At 41.6% G+C, this 21905-nt stretch overlaps 1 protein-coding gene across 2 annotated transcripts in view; it reads left to right on the forward strand.

Moving 5' to 3' along the window:
• Positions 1 to 21666, forward strand: part of TGFB2 (transforming growth factor beta 2) — an 81749-nt gene extending 60083 nt beyond the window's left edge. For both annotated transcript variants that reach the window (XM_082857873.1, XM_082857874.1), the window contains 5 exons: positions 13936 to 14068; positions 14192 to 14302; positions 15827 to 16004; positions 17360 to 17513; positions 20589 to 21666. In XM_082857873.1, coding sequence (XP_082713999.1) covers positions 13936 to 14068; positions 14192 to 14302; positions 15827 to 16004; positions 17360 to 17513; positions 20589 to 20747 — 735 coding nt within the window. In that variant the 3' untranslated portion in view covers positions 20748 to 21666. The remainder of the gene's footprint in view (positions 1 to 13935; positions 14069 to 14191; positions 14303 to 15826; positions 16005 to 17359; positions 17514 to 20588) is intronic.
• Positions 21667 to 21905: the final 239 nt, after the last annotated feature.

Consider the following 21905-nt stretch of genomic DNA (forward strand, 5'->3'; position numbering starts at 1 on the left):
GGCCTGCTTTTTATTTATTATTTATTTATTTATTTTTGGCTACACTGGGTCTCTGTTGCTCTGCGCGGCTTTCTCTAGTTGCAGCGAGCGGGGGCTACTCTTTGTTGAGGTAGGTGGGCTTCTCATTGCGGTGGCTTCTCTTGTTGCGGAGCATGGGCTCTAGGCGCACGGGATTCAGTAGCTGTGGCTCGCGGGCTCAGTAGTTGTGGCTCGCGGGCTTAGTTGCTCTGCGGCATGTGGGATCTTCCCGGACCAGGGCTCGAACCCGAGTCCCCTGCATTGGCAGGCGGATTCTTAACCACTGCGCCACCAGGGAAGCCCTGGCCTGCTTTTTAAGGGACTCTAAAGCTGCAAAATGAAGGGTGAGGTTCCTGTCACTGCAAGGACCACAGCACTAGTGGGGTTAATGAAAATTAACCTTTTCCTAATCCCAAACACGTGCGCATGCACATGCGTATATGTGCCATTGTACACGCGCACGCGTGCACACACACAGAGTTCAGCTTTCATTTCTTATATTGCCCAAGGGTGTGTAAAATATAAAGAGGTTAGCCAAGAAACCCGACTGTCTGTTAGATTTGACTTGCAAAAAGTGCTACTGAAAAAAAAAATTTATACTGAGCTCCTGTTGTCCAGAATTTTACAACGTACAATCCCCGTAATACTGATCCTAACTCTGGCGCCACGTTGGAGACACACGAGGTATAGTAACCCACTTTTAAAAAAGCCGTGAGGTATAATAAACACTTTGTTTGTACAAGGCTATTAATGTCTCAGGGTTTTGCAAACTGATCGAATGACATGCTCGCCTCGTAAGGAAAATTGGATGGTTATCATTTGCATTAGGTTATGACGTTACCCAAAACCTGTGAACGCTGTGAGCAGACGGGACCCCAAAAATGGTGTGAACAGTAGTCCCTCCCCACTGTATTCAAAGAACTGTTAATAATCGTGCAATGGTAACTAATAATTCTCTGTTCTTTTTTTTTTTTTTTTTTTTTTTGCGGTACGCGGGCCTCTCACTGTTGTGGCCTCTCCCGTTGCGGAGCACAGGCTCCGGACGCGCAGGCTCAGCGGCCATGGCTCACGGGCCCAGCCGCTCCGCGGCATGTGGGATCTTCCCGGCCCGGGGCACGAACCCGTGTCCCCTGCATCGGCAGGCGGACTCTCAACCACTGCGCCACCAGGGAAGCCCATCTCTGTTCTTTTGCGTAGTGCGGCTCAGTAACCGTGTTGAGAATTATCGCTAACCCATGCAGTGCTTACTGTCTGCTGGGCACTATTTTAAGTGCGTTATAAAGATTGATTCATTTAATCCTTATAATAACCTTATGAGGTGGTTACTATTATTATCTTCATTTTACAGATGAGGAAACTGAGGCACAGAGAGGTTGAGAAACTTGCCCAGGCCACACGACTTGGAAGAGGCAGAGCCAGGATTCTAACGCAGGCAGTCTGGCCCCAAAGGCCACGCTGTTGGCTGCTTTGCCCTACTGGTAGGAGGAGTCCAGGGTTTGGAGTTGGGCTAGTGTGAGTTCCAGGTGGGGCTTTCCCCCTTGGGGAGTCTAAGGAAGTCACATCACCGAGATGATTTCTGTATCAGTAAAATGTGGATAAAAGCACCTAGTTGGCAAGGATTTTGAAAGGCATGGAGAAAATGCATGGAAACTCCTAGCACAATATTAGTCGACTCAATGGTTACTATTATTATGATTATTATTGTTTCCAAAGCACTGACTTTGAACTTTTATCAGAAACAATCTCTTAAATGTACGATCTGCTCCAAATCTCTTAGGAATGATGACTCACCTTAGCCCCTAGTGCTGCAGGTCCTGGGTGTGCAGTGGCTGCCCCGGAACTTAGCTTCAGGACTTCCTTAGATAAGATTTTCAACTCACTCTGTGTGTGGTGGTCTTATTCAATTGCTGGTGAGTAGCTCTGGGTAGGAACGAAGAGGAACATTGCAGCCAGTCAGCCCTGGGTTCACCTTTCACCTTTTTTATTTAGTAGCTTTCTGGTCTTACAAATCACTCATCTCTCTGAGCCTCAGATTTTCTTCCTCCCCTGGAGGTTGACAGTTCTTGTCTAATGAGTTGCTGTGAGGAGAACACAGCTGTAAAGTGTCTGGCACGTTGGCTGAATCAGGAGTGGATATTTTCACCAGGGTTTTGCTGGTCATGTAGAACCTGGTTTATACTTCCCCTAGAGGGGGGTTGTGATGGTAAAACTACTCCATGATGATGTCAGTTGTCTCTGCTTGGATGATGTCATTCACCTCTGATTGGATGAGGTGTCATCTGACCCATTTCCGGGGATCAGTGGAGCAGAGCAGGATTATGGGAACAGCCGTGGTGTTAGCGTTCTGGGTCTTTGCTTTATCAAAACTCCAAGGGCAGCTGCGATGAGTTGGGGGCTGTGATGTGTCTTGCTTTTCTTTTTGAAGAAACCATTACGGAGGGACTGACCCCAGTGGGGATGTCTTTTTCCCTCATCCCTGGCCCCATAACTACCTCTGCCTGCCTCACCACCACACGACTAGGCTTGACACCTGCTTCCTGGATTGATTTCAGTAGTTTTATTTCCATCTTGTAAATGTCTGTCAACTTTGCTATAACTCCACCAGGGCAAAAGTTGTTCCAAGGGAGGATATGTGTTTATTTCCTGATAGCAAGAGTAATCAGAATATTTGGGGGGAACTTTGGGTTCTAGAACTGTGTTCACAGCCTACAAATACATAATTGAGAATTCCTTCAACGGGGACAAATCTGGATTTTTTGAAAGGTACTATTGGCTTTTTAAAACTGCCGAAGTTCTAAATAAGAGGAACATAAAAAGTGATTAAGTTGATTTTCCTATATAGTGGCAGTTTTTAAAAGATGGAACCGAGATCCAACCACTTCTCACATCTCTGCTGCTACTACCCTGGTCCCAGGGGTTCTTGTCTCTTGCTTGGGCTTTTGCAGTGGCCTCGTCTTGCTGTTTGCACCTGGCCACCTTCGAGGCTGTCTGCAACACAGCGGTGAGGGCGATCTCTGCCGAGAGGTTGGTCCGATCCAAATCCCCTGGTCAGAGCCCTGTCGTGGCTTCTTACCTCACTCCGCGGAGGAGCCAAAGGCCTTCTTGTGCCTTAGGCTTTCCCTGGCCTATTGCTCAGCCAGCCGTGACTTCCCCCACTCGGGGGCTCCCCCATCCTGGCCTCTTTGCTGTTCCTCAGACACCCTGGGCTCACCCCCTTCTAAAGCCTGTGGCTGCCGTTCCCTCTGCCTGCAGTGCTCTGTGGCATTTTCCAGATGGCTCCCTCGCTTCATTCCTTCAGATCTTTCCTCGAATGTCACCTGCCCAGATACCTTCCTAGCCAACCCGTCTGACATCTCAGGGTCCCTCTTCCCAACACTTCCCGTCCCTGTTCTCCACATTTCTCCTCCATTCTCTTGTCACATGCTATACTTGACCTTCTCCACCTTCATCTTGTTTATGGTCTTGTCTCCACCTCTAGAGATAATCTCCCTGAACAGCACCTGGTGCATAGATGATGTTCAATAAATGTCTTTGAATACATTGAAGAAACATTTCAAAATAAGATTTAAGTACAAGGAATATATATATTTATAACTGCATCACTTTGTTGTACACCTGCAACTAACACAACATTATAAATCAACTAGACCCCAATAAAAATTTAAAAAAAAAACAGTTAAGTACAAGGAACATTGTGGAAATAAGCGTGTAACATCATCAGGGGACTCTCGAGAAACATCAATTATTTGGATTTGGAAATTCTGCTAGGTTTGTTTTAAAGATACCTCTGTAGCTATTAATGCAGAAAGAAATGTTGATAGCTACCCATTTTCTGTTACTTATTCAGAGCTACTTCTGGTTAAGTGAATAATAACCATGTAAGAAAAATACATATATATATATATATATATATATAAAATACAGTAATGAAACTGATACTCTTGGGTAACCCATAAACACAGTAGGAAAACCATGCTCTTTATTTTTTTAGATTCATTACTTTAGATGTGTGGCACATGCCTCTTTCCTTGCCTGTGCAGATGTGACTTGTGTCTGGTTGAATCGTTTACTCTGCTGTGTGATTTATATCTGACGCTCTTGTGAATGAGGTCGAGCTGCAGCATCACAGAGACTTCCGTTTACACAAAGGACTCCTTCATCCCTCAGACCTGTAGAGATGCATTTGCTTGTTTATGCACATGTGCAGTCAGCACAAAGGCCCGTGTGTGGAGAATGAAAAAAGTGAAGGAAAAAATAGGGAATCATGAGGTGTTTTCATCACAGAGGAGAGGCTTTCCTGTGTGTGTGTGTGTGAGTGTGTGCGTGTAGCTTGCTGGTGTCATTTCCATAAAGGTCATTAAAGACCTCTGTATGCCGTACTTCTACTGCACATGGATCTGTGTAATACAGAAACATACCAATGTACATAACGTTGTACTGTAACGAGAAAGAGTTAATATCGGGACATAATAATGTAGATATCTCAGCTCCAAAGAGGCTGTATTTTTAATGTGAGTCTTTCTTTTGAAGCTGATGTGTATTCCATAAGTGTGTGCTATGCAGGCTCTTGTGAAGCCCTTGTGAAGTATGCATTCCTTACGACCTCTTAGAGGGATGCAGTCATAAAGGAGCCGCAGGACGTGGTAATGGGAGAAGTAGGATAAGAGCTGGGTCTGTTAGGCCACTTTCCAAGGGATAATCATGCAGTGTGTCAGTCTGTTAGACACACCCAAGGTGACCCAGCGCTGTTCAAGGAGGCTGCAATTAAACAGGACAAAGGGCTATGTTTATGCCTCAGTGGAAGAGAAGCTGTTTACCCAGTTCTGATTCTAAGACCCCACTTTCTAGTACTTGGAAATTCTACTTTCTTGCTTTTTCTCATCATTTTCATTCCCACAACAAAATATGTTAAGTAGAAAGGGTAAAATACGTATAAAATTGCTTACATTGTCAGGTGATTCTTTGTCATCATAGATAGATAGATAGATACAGATATGGATATATAGATATAGATGTCTGTCTGTTTATCTATGAAGTCTCTGTGAGGTGAATGTCCATGTGTATGTGTAAAATTCTGAGAAGTCGTTTCTATCACTATAAATGACTGACTGTTCAGGGGCTTGTATGTCACTTGATCATATATGTCTTTTCTGAAGTCTGTTAGTCAATAAGAATTTACCAAGGATGGACTGTGGAAACTACAGTGGAAAAAACTCTGTGGAAGAATAAAAAGGAGTGTTTTTTGCTTTGAAGAACTTCCCCGTCAGATCAAGCATCAGAACATACACATCCCACGGTAATGCATGAACACCTACTGTTATAGGTTGAATTGTGTCCCTTCAAAAAAGATATGTGGATGTCCTGACCTTCAGCATCCCGTAACGTGACCTTATCTGGAAACAGGCTCGTTGCAGATGTAATTAGTTAAATTAACATGAGGTTACACCGGAGTAGGGTAGGCCTCTAATCCTGTATGGTCAGGGTCCTAAGAAGACAGGCATGTGCACATGCAAAGATGCTCAACACCCCTAATTATTAGAGAAATGCAAATCAGAACTACAGTGAGTTATCACCTCACAGCAGTCAGAATGGCCATCATCAAGATGTCTACAAATAACAAGTGCTGGAGAGGGTGGAGAGAAAAGGGAACCCTCTTGCACTGTTGGTGGGAATGTAAATTGGTACAGCCACTATGGAGAACAGTATGGAGGTTCCTTAAAAAACTAAAAATAGAGCTACCATATGATCCTGCAGTCCCACTCCTGGGCATATATATGGAGAAAACTCTAATTGGAAAAGATACGTGCACCTCAGTGTTCATAGCAGCACTATTTACAATAGCCAAGACACAGAAGCAACCTAAGTTAACACTGACAGATGAATGGATAAAGAAGATGTTGTACATATATACAATGGAATACTACTCAGCCATAAAAAAGAATGAAATAATGCCATTTGCAGCAACATGGATGGACCTAGAGATGATCATACTGAGGAAGTGATGGTTTATGTTTGCCTGACTTCAAAGCCTATGAGCCTTTTCCCTACACTAATGATTTCCAAAGGCACTTGGCAAGCACCGTGGGTTCTTCAAAGAAACCTAAGGAACCACAGAGGGTATGGAATGGGTCGGCAAAGATGGGCAGGACTTAAACTGGGCCTCACACCTTATGTACACTAGTGAAGTTCTACTTTGTTCCGCTGTATACAACACGAGACAGTGTGTTGATTAAAGAAAACAAGGCCAACCAGAAAAGAAGTAACTATGGATACAGCACCAGGTGATGGCTTTGGCTCTGTACAATTTAATACTGTTATCATCAAGCTGATGAAGACATTGCATGCACAGCGGTTGATACTATGGCAAGGATAGTTTAGCAGTTGAAGAGCAAACAAGGTTCAGAGAGATTCTAAAATGCTAAAAACCCAGCTCAGATAAGAAGTTCAAAGTTAACGGAGATATATGTGGAATTTGCATTTAGGTTCCAAAATGAATTGCGTCAATATAGACTAGAACAGTAGTTCTCCGAGTGGCCCTTAGACCAGCAGCTTGCGCATCACCTAGGAACATGTTAGAAATGCAAATTCTTGTGCACCAGCTTCATCCCTATTAAATCAGAAACTCTATAGATGTTTTAATAAGCCCTCCAGATGTATCTAATGCAGGCTAGAGTTGGAGAACCACTGGTTAGAAAAACCAACCTTCCTTCTCTCTTTGCCTTCCTTCATTTCTTTGTCTTTATTCCATGTCCTTCCCAAGAAAGGACTTGGGGTGGAAAATCTGACTTAATGATTTGTGTAAGAACAAAGGTTTTATTTTACAAGAAGTTTGGAATCAATGGTGTGATGTGGCTCCTGCCCAAAATAAATAGTTTGCATTAAAAATAGTGACCAGAACAAGGGAAGCATGAGGCTCCCCCCTCCCCGTTTGGCATATTCTGTGTATTTGCCATATTCTGCTAGACTGTACCTTGAATCTGTTGAGGAACTGATTTTAAGAGGGACATTGAAAAGGGGCTTGACAAGGATGGAAAGCACCACAAACCTTGTCTTGAAGGAAGAAGTTGGGGGAAGCCATCTCCTGTGATGGGGGGCTGACATAGAGAAGAAACAGAATTTTTCATCTTGTTCCAGATAGCAAAATACGTACAATGTTCAAAAGCCCCCTCAACTGGTATGAACAGGGCAAGATGTTTCCAGACTTTTCCTACAGGGCTTTGGTAACCCAGGTAAGTCCTTCAGGCTTCTTCTCCTCCTGCTGTAGTATTGAGATAATAAGGGCTAGGTTATCTACCTCACAGTGTTTTGTGAAGACTGAAAAATGTGAAAATGTTTCACATTTTTGAAAAGCTGACATCACTGTATGAAGATGAGGCAATGGTACTATTATTAACTAAGACCAGTTGATGGAAGGTTTAAGTCCAAGATAAAGAAAAATTTCAACCTGCCAGTTGGCCCAAAGTGGGATGATCTTTTTCAACAAGTAGCAAGTTCACTGTCGTGAGAGATCTTCAGATAAAGCCAGAGATGTTAGAGGATGAATTGTCTTGAGTTGGAGAGACGGCCCCTAAGTGCCTCACTGACACGTGTTTCATGACACAGACGTTAGTGCGTGAGATGAGGCAGATCTAAGAGAATGGTGCTCAGAGCCAGCGGAGTGAACATTAATTCAGCATTTCCTCATCACTCCGTGCACACCACTGCAAACATTTTAAACCCTGAAATATATTTAAACATTAAGTACATTAAAAACATTTCAAAGGAACAAGATGGGCCCACACTTGTTAAGCTGGTGTCAGTTTTTCTCTCCAGCCCTATTGTTAAATTTCTCTTTCCATTAGAAGTCTGGTTGAATGGGCCCCTGGGTCCTTCTGTAGATCTGTTGAGGTCTGAATATGGAAAGTAAAATCGAATCCCCAATGCTTTCTTATAGCTTTTTGCGATGTCTCATAGGAATGGAAGAGGTGTCTTTCACGAGGTTTGAGCCAAATCCTGAGTTGATTTATAGCATTATTCCTTTAAGACTAAGCTCTCCTCTGGCTATAATTTTGCATCGAGAGTTCTGTTTCTTTCTTTTTTTTTCTTTTGGCCCTAAACTATTGGGTAACATCAGCGACTTTTGCCTCTCTCCACTCCCTAATTGGCTGGTTTCCAGTGGCAGAGAGATGAATGGATCCTTTTGTGTAGGGAGTTTTGTAATTCAGGGAAGAACTGAGAGCTTTGCCAAAGGCGATATGTGGCTATTTTACACATATTACAGATAATGTGTATATATCAATAACGTAATGAAGGTACCATTCAAGCATGGCTGTGGGTGGTAGCAAGAGACAGCTAAATCTCATTTTTAATATATTAGAAGCTCTCTTCTAATTCAATCAGGAACAGTTGTTGTTCTGTTATTTAAAGACAAAAAAGTCAGTTCAAGCAGGGAATTATAAAAACATGAGTTGGGGGGCAAACTTTATATTTTAATTTAAAACATATGTATGTGTATATATGTGTACAACACACACACACAAACACAATTTAAATGCTGAGTTTTCTATAAAATACCGAGGACTTTTCATTGACTGTGGCTCTGCCTGTTGCAATCCACATCTTATTTTTTGCCTAAACCACATCCATAGTGCATCATCAATGCTTTCTAGTTTTTAGTTTCTTTGAAGAAGAGAGAGACGTTTCAGGACAATTGCTAAGCACACCGAGTGCAGGATCCTTCTAGATTTTTAACATATGAGTTCCTTCTTTGATAGTTACCTCTCCCACATCTAAAATTGGAAAAAAAAATATATTGTGGTAAAATATACATAACATAAAATTTACCTTAACCATTTTTTAAAGTTTACTATTCAGAGACATCAAGTAAATTTACAATGTTGTACAACCATCACTGCTATCCATTCCCAGAAATTTTTCATTATCCTAAATGGAAACTCTGTGCCCATAAAAAAAATAACTTCCCATTCCCATTACCCCCAGCCCCTGGTAACCTCTAATTCTACTTTATACCTTCATGAATTTGCCTATTCTAGTTATCTCATATAAGTGAAATCGTATAATATTTGTCCTTTTGTGTCTGGCTTATTTTACTTGGCATAAAGTTTACAAGATTCATCCATGCTGTAATATGTCAGCATTTCATTGCTTTTCGTGGCTGAATAATATTCCATTGTATGTATATACTCCATTTTGTTTATCCATATATCTGTTGATGGACACTTGGGTTGTTTTCATCATTCAACTATTGTGATTAATGCTGCTGTGAACATTGGTGTACAAGTATCTGTTTGAGTCCCTATTTTCAATTCTTTTGGGTATATACCTAGCAGTAGAATTGCTAGATCATATGGTAATTTCATGTTTACCTTTTTTGAGGACCCACCAAACTGTTTTTCAAAAAAAAATTTTTTTTAAGCAACTTGTCTTTATGAAGACTTTCTAAGGCATTCAGCTTGGTTCTCACAGAAGCAACAGCTCTCTTTACATTTGGTCCTATATTTCATCAGTTTCTAGACCATCTAATTAACTCGTATAATTACAATATCATGGATTCCCTGGTGGTCCAGTGGTTAAGACTCCACACTTCCAATGTGGGGGGGTGTGGGTTCGATCCCTGGTCGGGGAACTAAGATCCCGCATGCTGCGTGGTCAAAAAAATACAATATCAAGTCCAACTATCATTAACAGGTTTAGAAACATATACAATTGATACTTGCTAAGCATGCAACTCAACTGCTAAGACCAGAAGTCCTTGGAACATACTAGAGCGTAGCTTTCTGGCAGTAAGCCCCAGGGTGCGCTGGGAATCAGCCAATACCTATTACAGAACAAATGGAGTATATTGGTTAATCTGTCCAGTCAAATGGAGGCCAGTTAAGAGAGCTTTTACCATTCAATTAAATTACCTTTGTCATGATAAGATATATAAAGGAATTTAGAAATGACTGTGGCTCTAGGAAAAAAAAAAAAACAGCTGCACATCCAGGACTGTTAACATTCAATACACTTGTTGTTGGGAGACTGGAAAAAGGCACACAGCAAAGGCTAAAACAGAATGGGAAGTTGACCAAGGTGGTCATTTATGTATTAACTCTTGAATTTAAGAAAGTTCTAATCGATAAGAGCCGTAGGTTAATTTTCTTCCCTTACAGTTTCACTTAGCGTGGGTGATAAATGGAAGATAAACAAAGAATAGGGAGATCATGCCTATTCTTAGAAAGAAAATACCTTTCAGGTTAAGATTCAAGACTTGAGGATATGGGGAGGGGGAAGGGTAAGCTGTGACAAAGTGAGAGAGTGGCATGGACATATATACACTACCAAACGTAAAATAGATAGCTAGTGGGAAGCAGCCGCATAGCACAGGGAGATCAGCTCAGTGCTTTGTGACCACCTAGAGGGGTGGGATAGGGAGGGTGGGAGGGAGGGAGATGCAAGAGGGAAGAGACTTGGGAACATATGTATATGTATAGCTGATTCACTTTGTTATAAATCGGAAACTAACACACCATTGTAAAGCAATTATACTCCAATAAACATGTTTAAAAAGAAAAAGACTTTGGGATGTGATTAGAAGGTTTTCTAGCCAGTTCTGAAATGAAATCACCGAGCTGTAGGAGGAGTACTTTTATACAGCATCATCCATCCTTGTTGGCGACCCAAATGATTAAAGGTTTGGGAAATTGCCCCTCTAAATATGGGCTAAAGGAACTGGGTTTATTTAGCTTAGAGAGGGAGACTGAGCATGCTGAGGGGGACTTAATAATAGTCTCCAAGAATATGAGGGATATTCTATGAGTGATGGAAAGCAGCTGTTTCCTGTTTCCACTGAGCGCTGGATAAGAAAGAATAGAGTTAAATTGCAACAAGTGGGTTTAAGAACTACTTGGCCATAAAGTTCAAGACAAGAAACCCACAAGACCAAAGTCACTTCTCTGTTTCAGAATTATGTAGCTCACTAGCTATCTTTCTTGGGTGCTTTCAACTGGCCTGTTCTTGAACTAGTAGAAAGATATGGAGGACCTTTCACCTGTGTGAGAGTATGAAGTTGTCCAGTGTCAGAACCTACCCGTGTTCCGTGGCTGAGGAAGCCCTTATCTTCTAAGGAGATTTAAAAAGAAAAGAAATTCAGGATCTCTTTGCTCCCCCTTCATCTGCTTTTAAAGCCAGATAATCTAGATCTGCTTCTTCTATATGAGATGAAAACTTTCCATAGATTTGCCAGTGTGTGTTTTTTTCTGCCCACTTGGTCAATGTTGTCACGACTTTAAAAAAAGTTCTGTGTTTTTAGTGAGATTGTGTATACACATACATGTGTATACGTACATGTATATAGGCATGTGTGTATATATGGTGTCTTAAGATATGAGATATATACACATATATCTCATAGATATTGTAGATATTTGATATATGATATAGATATATATTTATCATATGTAATTAATTCAACAATGAAAGCAATGTTTCATTCTAGACAGTGTGTCTGTGCGTGTTAGGGATATGAAGATGAATAAGATATACACCATGGGGCTTCCCTCGTGGCGCAGTGGTTGAGAGTCCGCCTGCCGATGCAGGGGACACGGGTTCGTGCCCCGGTCCGGGAAGATCCCACATGGCGCGGAGCGGCTGGGCCCGTGAGCCATGGCCGCTGAGCCTGCGCATCCGGAGCCTGTGCTCCGCAACGGGAGAGGCCACAACAGTGAGAGGCCCGCGTACCACACACAAAAAAAAGATATATACCATGCTAATTAGGAACAAAGCAAATAAATACACAAAGCATTACAAAATAATGCATCATTCTAGAAAGTCAGGTAGGGGAAGAAATTTAAAGACAGAAAAGTGAGTTTGGGGAATGTTACTAGTCTTTAGTCAACGAGGCAGATGGAAATGCCTGAAACTTCTTCTCAACTATTGTTTCACCATTGTTATCCTGTGTTAGGTGAATTTTACTGTTTATTCTGAATTGGATAAAGGGGTGTCTTATTTGCCCAACTAGGAGTGTTTTCAAGGCAAGGTTTCATTTCCAGAGGATTGACTGCTGTTGGGTTATATCTGGAAAATTATAGGTTTTTATCAGCATTAACTGTGTTTGTGTTCCACGTGGGATATTTTCATCTTGTACCCACATTTACTATAAGCTTATTAGAAATGTTTGCCTCTGTCTTTGAGTGTTCTCTGGCATCTGGGAAGCGGCGGGGGCGGGGGGGGGGGTGTGGACCGTAATCCAGCCCTGACTCCCACAACTCTTTTGGTCTTCAGAAATCCAGCACTGAAGGAGGAAAAATGACCTGGGGTTGCTTTAAATCACTCATTCACTGTGAAGCTTTGAGCAAGTTACTTAACCTCTCTGAGTCTCACTTTCCTTCATCTACCTGACAAGAATGTTTTCAGGACTAAATTAAATGCAATAGTATGCTCCAAGCTCAGAGCTCATGTGCCCAGCCCTTAAGTCATTGATTCACAAAGGGCTTCTCTTGCCTATGGTAGCATCATGATTGCCTCTAGATTCTCTTCCCTCGTGGGCTTTGCTGGACCTTAGGGGCAGGTTTGTAGGGTAGGGTTGGTTTAAAATTCATGAGGGCACCCGAAGTCCAATTGTATGATTTTTTTCCCCTTTTCTATACTTACTCAATCCAGAAAAAAAAAGTCCACTATAATGCCAGATGTTCCAGGAAGCGTTTGTTGTCAAACTACTTGAAACAAATGATGTGCACACATGGAAGGAAAGTGCGTTGTAAAATCAGCAGGAAGATTATGCTTTTTTTTTTTTACAAGGTTTAAAGGAGAATAAATCAGTCTTCTAGATATGCAGATAGTCATTTAATAGACATTGATTAAATCGAGTGCTGTGCTTTGAAATGATATCAAATTGAAGACATGATCCTTGCCCTGGGAGGGTTTATGAACTTGTTGGAGAGACCAAACATGTATATATGAAATGACCACAGAACGGTTAGACTCAATCTCAGGAAAGGAAGTATAAAACAACAGGGCTTGAGCCCGTAAGTACTGAGGAAAGGCAGGATACAGGTTTGGGTAGGGATTTAATATAGTTCTTGGAGACTTAAGGTCGTGGTTTGACGGGTTCATAAAACAGTATCGTTTAAAGACAGACAGAATTAAAAAAAAAAAAAACCCCAACCTAAAATGTTCACTTCCTATAGAAACCTAAGAACATACTGCAGTTACTCTTAACTTATTTGAAATAAATGCATCCTTCTAAATTCTCAGCGTTCAGGCTGATTTCCTTTCAAACTCTCCCTCCACACTGTGCCAGACGGCTCCTGCCCAAATTTGTTCTTCGTCTGCGGGATATGGAATATCTTTATAAATCATAACAAGTCACAGGGAGGGTAAAAATCCCAGCTCGAGACCTACCTCAAAAGCTGAGGCGTGCCACGTATTTTAATGGCGGTGGATCTAGGAACCAAGGGTAGGACCTTTCTCTATTAGAAGAAGATTTATAATTCAGAGCCTTCTGAGGGTGAGCCTGGATCCTCTGACCTGGACCCATCCTCCAGCCCGTCCCCACATCCCAGCTCCCCAAGTGAAATAAGCAGGGAAGCAGGGCAACAAAACCATTAACTTAATAGCGTCGAATTTATGGCTGAAATCTTGCAAAGCTTATGTCCGCAGAGGAAAATAATTACTGTCACTTTCTTTGAGACACTTGGCTTTATGGTTCCTGTCACCTTTATCATAACACACAGCTGATTTAGTAGCTCTGTTTTTCATGGCAAATGGCCTGGTGTTATGTTTTTATGCATGTGGACATGCTAGTGAGATGACAATACATGGATAGACTGGGGTGGGACTAAATTTAGATAATGAACTGGAATACTGTTAATGGTTTGGGTTTAGTCATGCTGTCACTATGCCAGCTGAGCTTTTCTCACTTGCCCTTTCCTCCTCTAGATTCTCAAATCCAAAGATTTAACATCTCCAACCCAGCGCTACATTGACAGCAAAGTCGTGAAAACCAGAGCAGAAGGCGAATGGCTCTCCTTCGATGTCACTGATGCTGTTCACGAATGGCTCCACCATAAAGGTGACCACCGCCCTCTGTTCTCCTCCTTCGATGTTCAGTGATCCTAAGTTATTGCAAGTCGATTGCAGATTGAGGGGTATTACATGCACAGACAAATGACCTCCTTGACTTAATGTTTTCCAGACAGGAATCTGGGATTTAAAATAAGTTTACACTGTCCCTGCTGCACCTTTGTACCATCGAATAATTACATCATCCCCAACAAAAGTGAAGAACTAGAAGCGCGATTTGCAGGTAACTGAAACTGGGGCGTATGAGGTGGGGGAGGGAAGGGCCTCTGTTGATAATCTCCTGGGGGGATGAGGTCAGTTTGCATGTGAAAATGAGATTGCTGGGTGAGACCCGGGGAGTTTCATTTGTTTGGGCAAAGCTATGGTTGGGGAAAGATATATGAAGGCAGAAAGGACTAGAAGAAAGGGATTCCTTCCAAGTTTACACTGCTCGATGCCCCGTGATGACTTGGCAGTACTAACTGACAGACTTACCAACCTTCCAGACTCTTAAATAGCCTGTTCAGCCCTTTATTCTTCACTCGAGCAAACCAACATTCCATCTATGCTAATAGTATAGAAGAAGAAGATCACATGCATTCAAGGACATCCATTGATTATCCCCCCCAAACCCAACGTCGTGGGGAAGCCACCACTGTTATCTCACAGAGGACGTCCTCTCCCACCACAGCCTCTGTAACTAACCTGACCTGTACCAGAACACACCCCCTTTTCTAGCTGGTGCCCAAGATTCCAAGTGGCTTCCTTATCAGACTTTCATAATAGTTTATAAACACATAACAAGGTTTTAGTCGCCCCCCCTAGTCTTGCTTACCTTTTAGTAAGCTTACTTTAGCCAAAAGTCAAAGAGAATGAGGAGATGCCAAGGGTTCAAGTCATGTCTTACGTTAGGTAACAAGTCGTTGGAGGACGAGAGGTGAGGGGGGAGTCTGGACCTATTGAGGGTTCAGCACTGGCTCCACACCACCAGGTGAGGGAGCTGATGGCCCTGTCCTAACTCACCCCACCTGGGACCTCCATCCATTGGCAGAAGGCTCCAGTGGACCTTGCTCATGGAACAATACTCCCAGCGGTCTAGAGATTATTTCAGTCTCTAACCTAGTCATGATTCTCTAGAGCATGGAGATTAAATGCTTAAACTGGCAGTCTCCTGAGTGTGCTTTGGGGAGCTCGAGTTTCTGCATCTCAGATGGAATCAGGAAGGTGTTGAGGATATCCTAAAATCAATGAAAAAACCCTTTCTTCACAGCTTCCCAAAGTAGCATTAGGTAAGGGTGGGTGACTTCTGTTTCACTTGAACCTCATTCACTGCAATTTAGTGTAAGTCTCAGTTTAGGTTCATCAGGGAAACCTTTTGACTTGAGCAGTCCTAGGAAGAGAGGGGACCAGCGGGTGACACGTCCTATGGCCGTGTCATCAGTCGTTGAGGCGTTGAGCACAGCCTACACTGAGGACTGACTAAAATAAACAGTCGAGATTGCCCTTGGACTAGTGGTCAAAGACTTCTTCTGTAGTGACTTTCACAACCAACAGGCCCTGCCTTGGACACTGAACTGCCTTCTGACAAGAGCCCCATTTAGCCGTGTTCCTTGTCACCTGCACTAGTCCTATCCACTGCCGTGGGGAGTGAGCCAGCTGGTGCTGCTGTGTGGTCATCACTGCTCTTTGTGACAATAGAAAAGATATGGCTGATTCTATCTGATGAAGGTGAAGCTAAATGTCTATTACCCGAATGCATTTTTTCAAGGTATTGACGGCACCTCCACATATACCAGTGGTGATCAGAAAACAATAAAGTCCACTAGGAAAAAAAACAGTGGGAAGACCCCACATCTCCTGCTAATGTTGTTACCCTCCTACAGACTTGAGTCACAACAGTCCAACCGGCGGAAGAAGCGTGCTTTGGATGCGGCCTATTGCTTTAGGTAAAGGAAAGAAAAAGAAAACAAAAAGTAACTGTGTTTGTTTAACGTTTGTACTGCTTTTGCCCCCCCCCCTTTTTTTTTTTATATACTAAAAATGGACTGGAACTGCAACTCATTGCATAAAACCAGGACTAGAAAAGTTAGAGCCATCGTATTTCGTAACATCATCCTTTCCGGAGGTTGAAACAGTTATTTCTATGCTGTATTCATCAGTTCTTTAACAATGAATCTACTGTGAAGGGAGAAAACTAGCCCCCTGAACTTTTTCCCCAAATCCCTCCGAAGCACTTTGAGGCTGAAGGAGAAAAGGAGCTGTCTGTTCCCCAGAGCAAAGTTAGGTTTATTTGAGGTGCAGGATGGCGGGTCCCTGACTGGGGAGACTCACCACCTGTAGAAGCCTTCACTCTCCCTGCAAGGTACCCATGGTCAAACCTTCTTCACCGTAACAGTGATGAGAGAGAAGAAGGATGCTGTTTGTCGTGTCTTTTACTAGAGAATATGAGAAGGGAGGGTAACATAAATTTATCTCCCATTTCCACATGAATTCATGGTGGGAAAGTGTGAATGTTTTTCTGTATTTTTTTCTTTTTTCTTTTGGCCGTGCCACTGGTGCAGCTTGTGGGGGCCTTAGTGGCTTGCGGGGATCTTAGTTTCCTGACCAGGGATTGAACTCGTGCCCCCTGCATTGGGAGCGTGGAGTCCTAACCACTGGACCACCAGGGAGTTCCCCTTTTCTGTGGTTTCTTAATAAGCATGGTAGGAGCTGTGGGGTGGTGAGGGGTCCTCACTGATAAAGTGCTCAAAGTGTGTGAGTTCACAAGAAAAAGGGTGACTTTTGGTTGCCAGAGCCAGTGGTTGCTCTAAGCAAGACTCTGTGTTTCTTATCTCTGGTTCATTCCTAGATCCAGGAACAGGAAATGAAATAAAGGATTTCTTCTCAAAGGAAAATGCCTTAGATTGTTCTCTGTAAATACCTATTGTACTTCATCCATTTTGCATTTGAAAAGGCAATAGAGGATGGATGGCCAAACTGTGCACTGTAGGTTGGAACGGGCTTGGTCTCGACTGCCACGTCTTTGCTTATATCTCATCATTTAAGGGAAGGGTTTGATTTTTGAAGTCACAGATAAGCGGGTCAGGGCATAGAACTCACAAGGGAGTCCTGCGAATCACCATCACACCTCATCATGACAGTCTCTTGAGATTGCAGTTCAACCATTAAAACCTGGCCCGTGGTATTTGCTCATACATATTTGTTGAATAAATGAACGAGTCATTTTCCTGGTTTGGGATGAGGGGCGGGGGGATTGGGGTGAAATCAGCTTCAAAATCTCCATTGCTCTTTCTTTTATCAGAAATGTGCAGGATAATTGTTGCCTACGCCCACTTTACATTGATTTCAAGAGGGATCTTGGGTGGAAATGGATACATGAGCCTAAAGGGTACAATGCCAACTTCTGTGCTGGAGCGTGCCCGTATCTGTGGAGCTCAGACACTCAGCACAGTAGGGTAAGTACGGGCCTCACTTGTCTCTTCTATTCTTGGGCTGCTAATATGTACCTGCTGATAGTATTTCCACATGAATTCTAAATAGCCTGGTGCCCTTTTGTCATCACATGTAAATGGGTGCTGGAGACACCGTTTTGAATGATGAGAAAAAAATGTAAGCTGTAGGTGAACTCAGAAAGTAACACTGATGAGTTTGGACAGTATGTCTGGCCTTCCCAGTTAGATTACAAGTAACTTGAGTACAGTTTAATTTTTTCTTTGTTTTATATTCCTAACAGCTGTAAGCATATATAGGTAGGATCAGTATATCACTTAGTGTCATGTGCTGTTAAGATGTGCAGGCACCCAGGTCTCCAGCTAAAAAAAGGATCCGTTATCACCTCCATCAGGGACTGTCATATTTGAAAGAACATTGAGGACTTCAGTAGATGCTTTGGCAGAGTGATTCACTAGTGTATGACAGTTATAAAATCATTTAACTTCTCTGAACCTCAGTTTTCTTATCAGTAAAAAGGAATGTCTGTATTAAAAATTATTTTTGAAATAATAATGTCCAACTCCAGAGTGGATGTGAAGAATATAAAGATGATATAGGTAACAGTGATTTGAAAATCAGTATCTCCCAGTCTTTTTGAATATAACCCAGAGTAAATGAGAGTCTGAATATTTTATTAAGTTACTTCAATGAGGAATGACGGCTAATTCAGAAGGCAGGTCCTAGATTGGATGCCATGGGTTCCCAGCCCAGATTAGCAAAGACTTTTTCTATGTAATGATGATATTTGTCCAAATGCTTCTTCCTGGTGCCTAGTCATGTAGGATTTTTAGAGATGGAAAGGACTTCACAAGTTATCTTGTCCCATCCTGTAGTACTATATATAAAATAAATAAACAACAAGGACCTACTGTATAGCACAGAGAACTATACTCAATATTTTGTAACAATGTATAAGGGGAAAGAATCTGAAAAAGAATATATATACACACACACACACACACACACACACACACACATAACTGAATCACCTTGCTGTATACCTGAAACTAACACAACATTGTCAATCAACCATACTTCAATAAAAATATAGAATAAAATGAAATAAGAATAAAATAAAATACAAAACAATAATAGGCTCTCTTGTTCAAACCTTTCATTTTTTTAAAGAAATTGAAGCCTAGATCAAGTAGATGACTTGCCCACGAGCAAACAGTTGGTGACAAACCAGAGCTTGGAACGCAGGCCTCCTTGTTTTATAACCAGGCCTTCGTTCACTGCGTCTTAGAGTTTAATTCCTGAAATGTGGCTACACACTGGGGTTATGCCTCTGTAAATCTCCTTATTAAAGAAACATTAGAAAAATTGCCTTCACTGCAGGATAGGAAAATGAATCTTCTGCCAAAAAGGTCCCATAATGCGTTCAGCTGAACTCAAGGGTTTGGGGGATATCAGTGATTTTCGATAATCTGTGTTATAAAATTCCTCTTGAATTCAGCTGAAAAAATCTTGTGTTGGTGGAGCTTGAAGTCTATTTATTGATAAACGCTTACATATGCTAAACTTCCAATGGACAAATACGGCTCCCTTTCCTTCAGCTGTTTTCCTGACACCCCCGGAGGTTTTGGCTCCCTGGGCTGACCACGTGCTTGGCCACGTGAGGGAAGCTCGCTTATGCCTGTCGCTTGGTCTGAGCTCTCTGGCCAGGCTGCTTCAGCTGGGCTGTGGCAACAGTAGCTGTAATGTGGGCGAGACCCAGTTGCCAAGTAGAAACATAATTCTCCTCCCTGATACACAGAGGGAGTGTGTGAAGGCTGAGACCACGCTTGTTTTTCAAGGAGAGAGGAAGAATCACTGTCATGATCACAAATATGTGGTTTGGACAGTTACCCAAAAAGCCAGAGGTAGCTTAATAAAGTAGTCAGTGTTGCTGTGCTGAACAGATCTTCTGTCTTAGGCTGAAAACATTGCAGTGAATCTCGAGGAAAAGGTCACTCGCTGTTTGATTAACACATTAATGGCATCCTTGGAAATGTCTCTTTATCATCACTGGGGAAGCTCCATACTTCCGTTGGTAGAAGTCACATACCCCTTTGATATAGGATGGGGTTAAAGGTATAGCACTAACCATAGAACTTTCTTTTCATTCTAAGACTGACTAGTCACTCCTCCAACTTAGCCACTACCATTTACCACATGGAAAGCTAAATGGAGGGTTGATTATTATTATTATTTTAAGAAAAAGGTAACAAAGTGAATCATTAAGAATATAGACTACTTCTGAGGTCGTTCTTAGCATGACTGTATTTACGAAGCAATGAAAAGACTTTGATCTTTATTTATTTTAAATGAAAATTTAGGTGACATTAAATTGGCCTGAGAAGACACTTAGCCTAGGAAGATTTCACACTGCAGACAGATGTCTTTTGCTTTACCTAAGGGTAGATGAAAGCTCTGATGAGAGTTTTAATAAAAAATGTTATTCTCCTGTTTATCCATGTATTCATTTCTTCACCTAGCATGTGAGTCTTGCTTTGATTTTGTCCAGAGAAGTCTCACTAGGGCTATAAGTTTAAAAAAAAAAGAGGTGTGTAGAGTCCCTGACCTCAAGCGAACTCTTCATCTAGGTGGGGATTGAAACTACTCATGAAACAACTTCAGTTACAGAGAAGTGTAGACACAAGGCGAAATACCAGGTTTGGTATTTGGACCAAGTTTTCTGAGGGCCTGGGAAGTATGGGCCGCAAAGGAGTGATCAAAGTAAAGACTCCTTGGAAAAACTGGAAAATCTGTTGAATGAGCAATTTTGTCTAATCTGACTTTTACAGAAGTATTTGTTTACAATGTATGGGAAAAGGATTCTGTAGGAAAATGGTGAATTCAGGGATTCCTCAGGACGCCTACCCATTTGACTATAATTGGAGAATAAGTAAAGGAAAGCGTAAGCCCCAAATAATCTAAATTGCCTACTCAGTGCTGTGACTGATAAGATAACTATGTGCGATGGTTCTATTAAAAAATAATTGCCTGTTTTTTGGGGTCTTTTCCTATGTTTTCTTTCTTCTCCTGTGTCCTTTCAGGTTCTCAGCTTATATAATACCATAAATCCAGAAGCATCTGCTTCCCCTTGCTGCGTGTCCCAGGATTTAGAACCGCTCACCATTCTCTACTACATCGGCAAAACACCCAAGATTGAACAGCTTTCTAATATGATCGTAAAGTCTTGCAAATGCAGCTAAGATTCTTGGAAAAGTGACAAGACGATAATCAAACAGTGATGATGATGATGATGATGATAGTGACAAAGGCAATGTTTGTAACAAGAAAACACGAGAGAGCCTTGCTTCATCAGTGTTTAAAAAAAATTTGAAAAAGCGGTACTAGTTCAAACACTTCGGAAGTTTGTGTTCTGTTTGTTAAAACTGGCATCTGAAACAAACAAAAAAAAGTTGAAGGCTTTATTCTATATTTTACCTACTCTGTAAGTGAGAGAGACAAGAAGCAAAACCTTTTTTTCTTGAGAAAAAAAAATAAACACTGGAAGAATTTGTTAGTGTTAATTATGTGAAAGAAAAAAAAAAAAACAGGAAAATCCCGTTAAGTGGAGTTGCTGTACATACGTTTTTATCCCATGCCTCACTTGATTTTTCTGTATTGCTATGCAATAGGCATCCTTCCATTCTTACTCTTAGAGTTAACAGTGAGTTATTTATTGTGTGTTACTATATAATGAACATTTCATTGCCCTTGGAAAATAAAACAGGTGTATAAAGTGGAGACCAAATACTTGGCCAGAAACTCATGGATGGCTTAAGGAACTTGAACTCAAACGAGCCAGCAAAAAAAAGAGGTCATATTAACGGGATGAAAAATGCAAGTGACCTATTATATGACCGAGCAAGTCTGCATGAAGAAAAGACCCTGCAAACACATGCTCTCTACCAACTGCCGGAGGAAGCTTCTTGTAAGGTTCAAAACTGAAAAGCCTGTTAATAAAGGAAACTTTCGGTCAGAATAAGTCTGTAAGATTTTTTTGTTTTCCTTTTTAATTGTAAATGGTTCTTTGTCAGTTTAGTCAACCAGTGAAATGTTGAAATGTTTTGATATGTACTGGTCAAACTTCAGACCTTAAAGTATTGCTGTATAGCTATGCTCTAGATTTTTCCTTCATTTCGGTGTATGTAACCATACCTATATTACTACAATAGATGGGTATAGAAGCCAGTATAATTGGAAACACATCTGCAGATCTCTTTTGCAAACGATGAAATCAAAACATTAACTACTTTATGTGTAATGTATAAATTTTTACCATATTTTTAATGTTCTGTAATAATGTCGACTCTGATTTAGATTGGACTTAAATTTGGGCGCTTTTTAATGATCGTTCGGAATTG

The sequence above is a fragment of the Leucopleurus acutus genome (assembly GCF_964270905.1).
Source record: "Leucopleurus acutus genome assembly, chromosome: 2".
NCBI classification, from domain to species: Eukaryota; Metazoa; Chordata; class Mammalia; order Artiodactyla; family Delphinidae; genus Leucopleurus; species Leucopleurus acutus.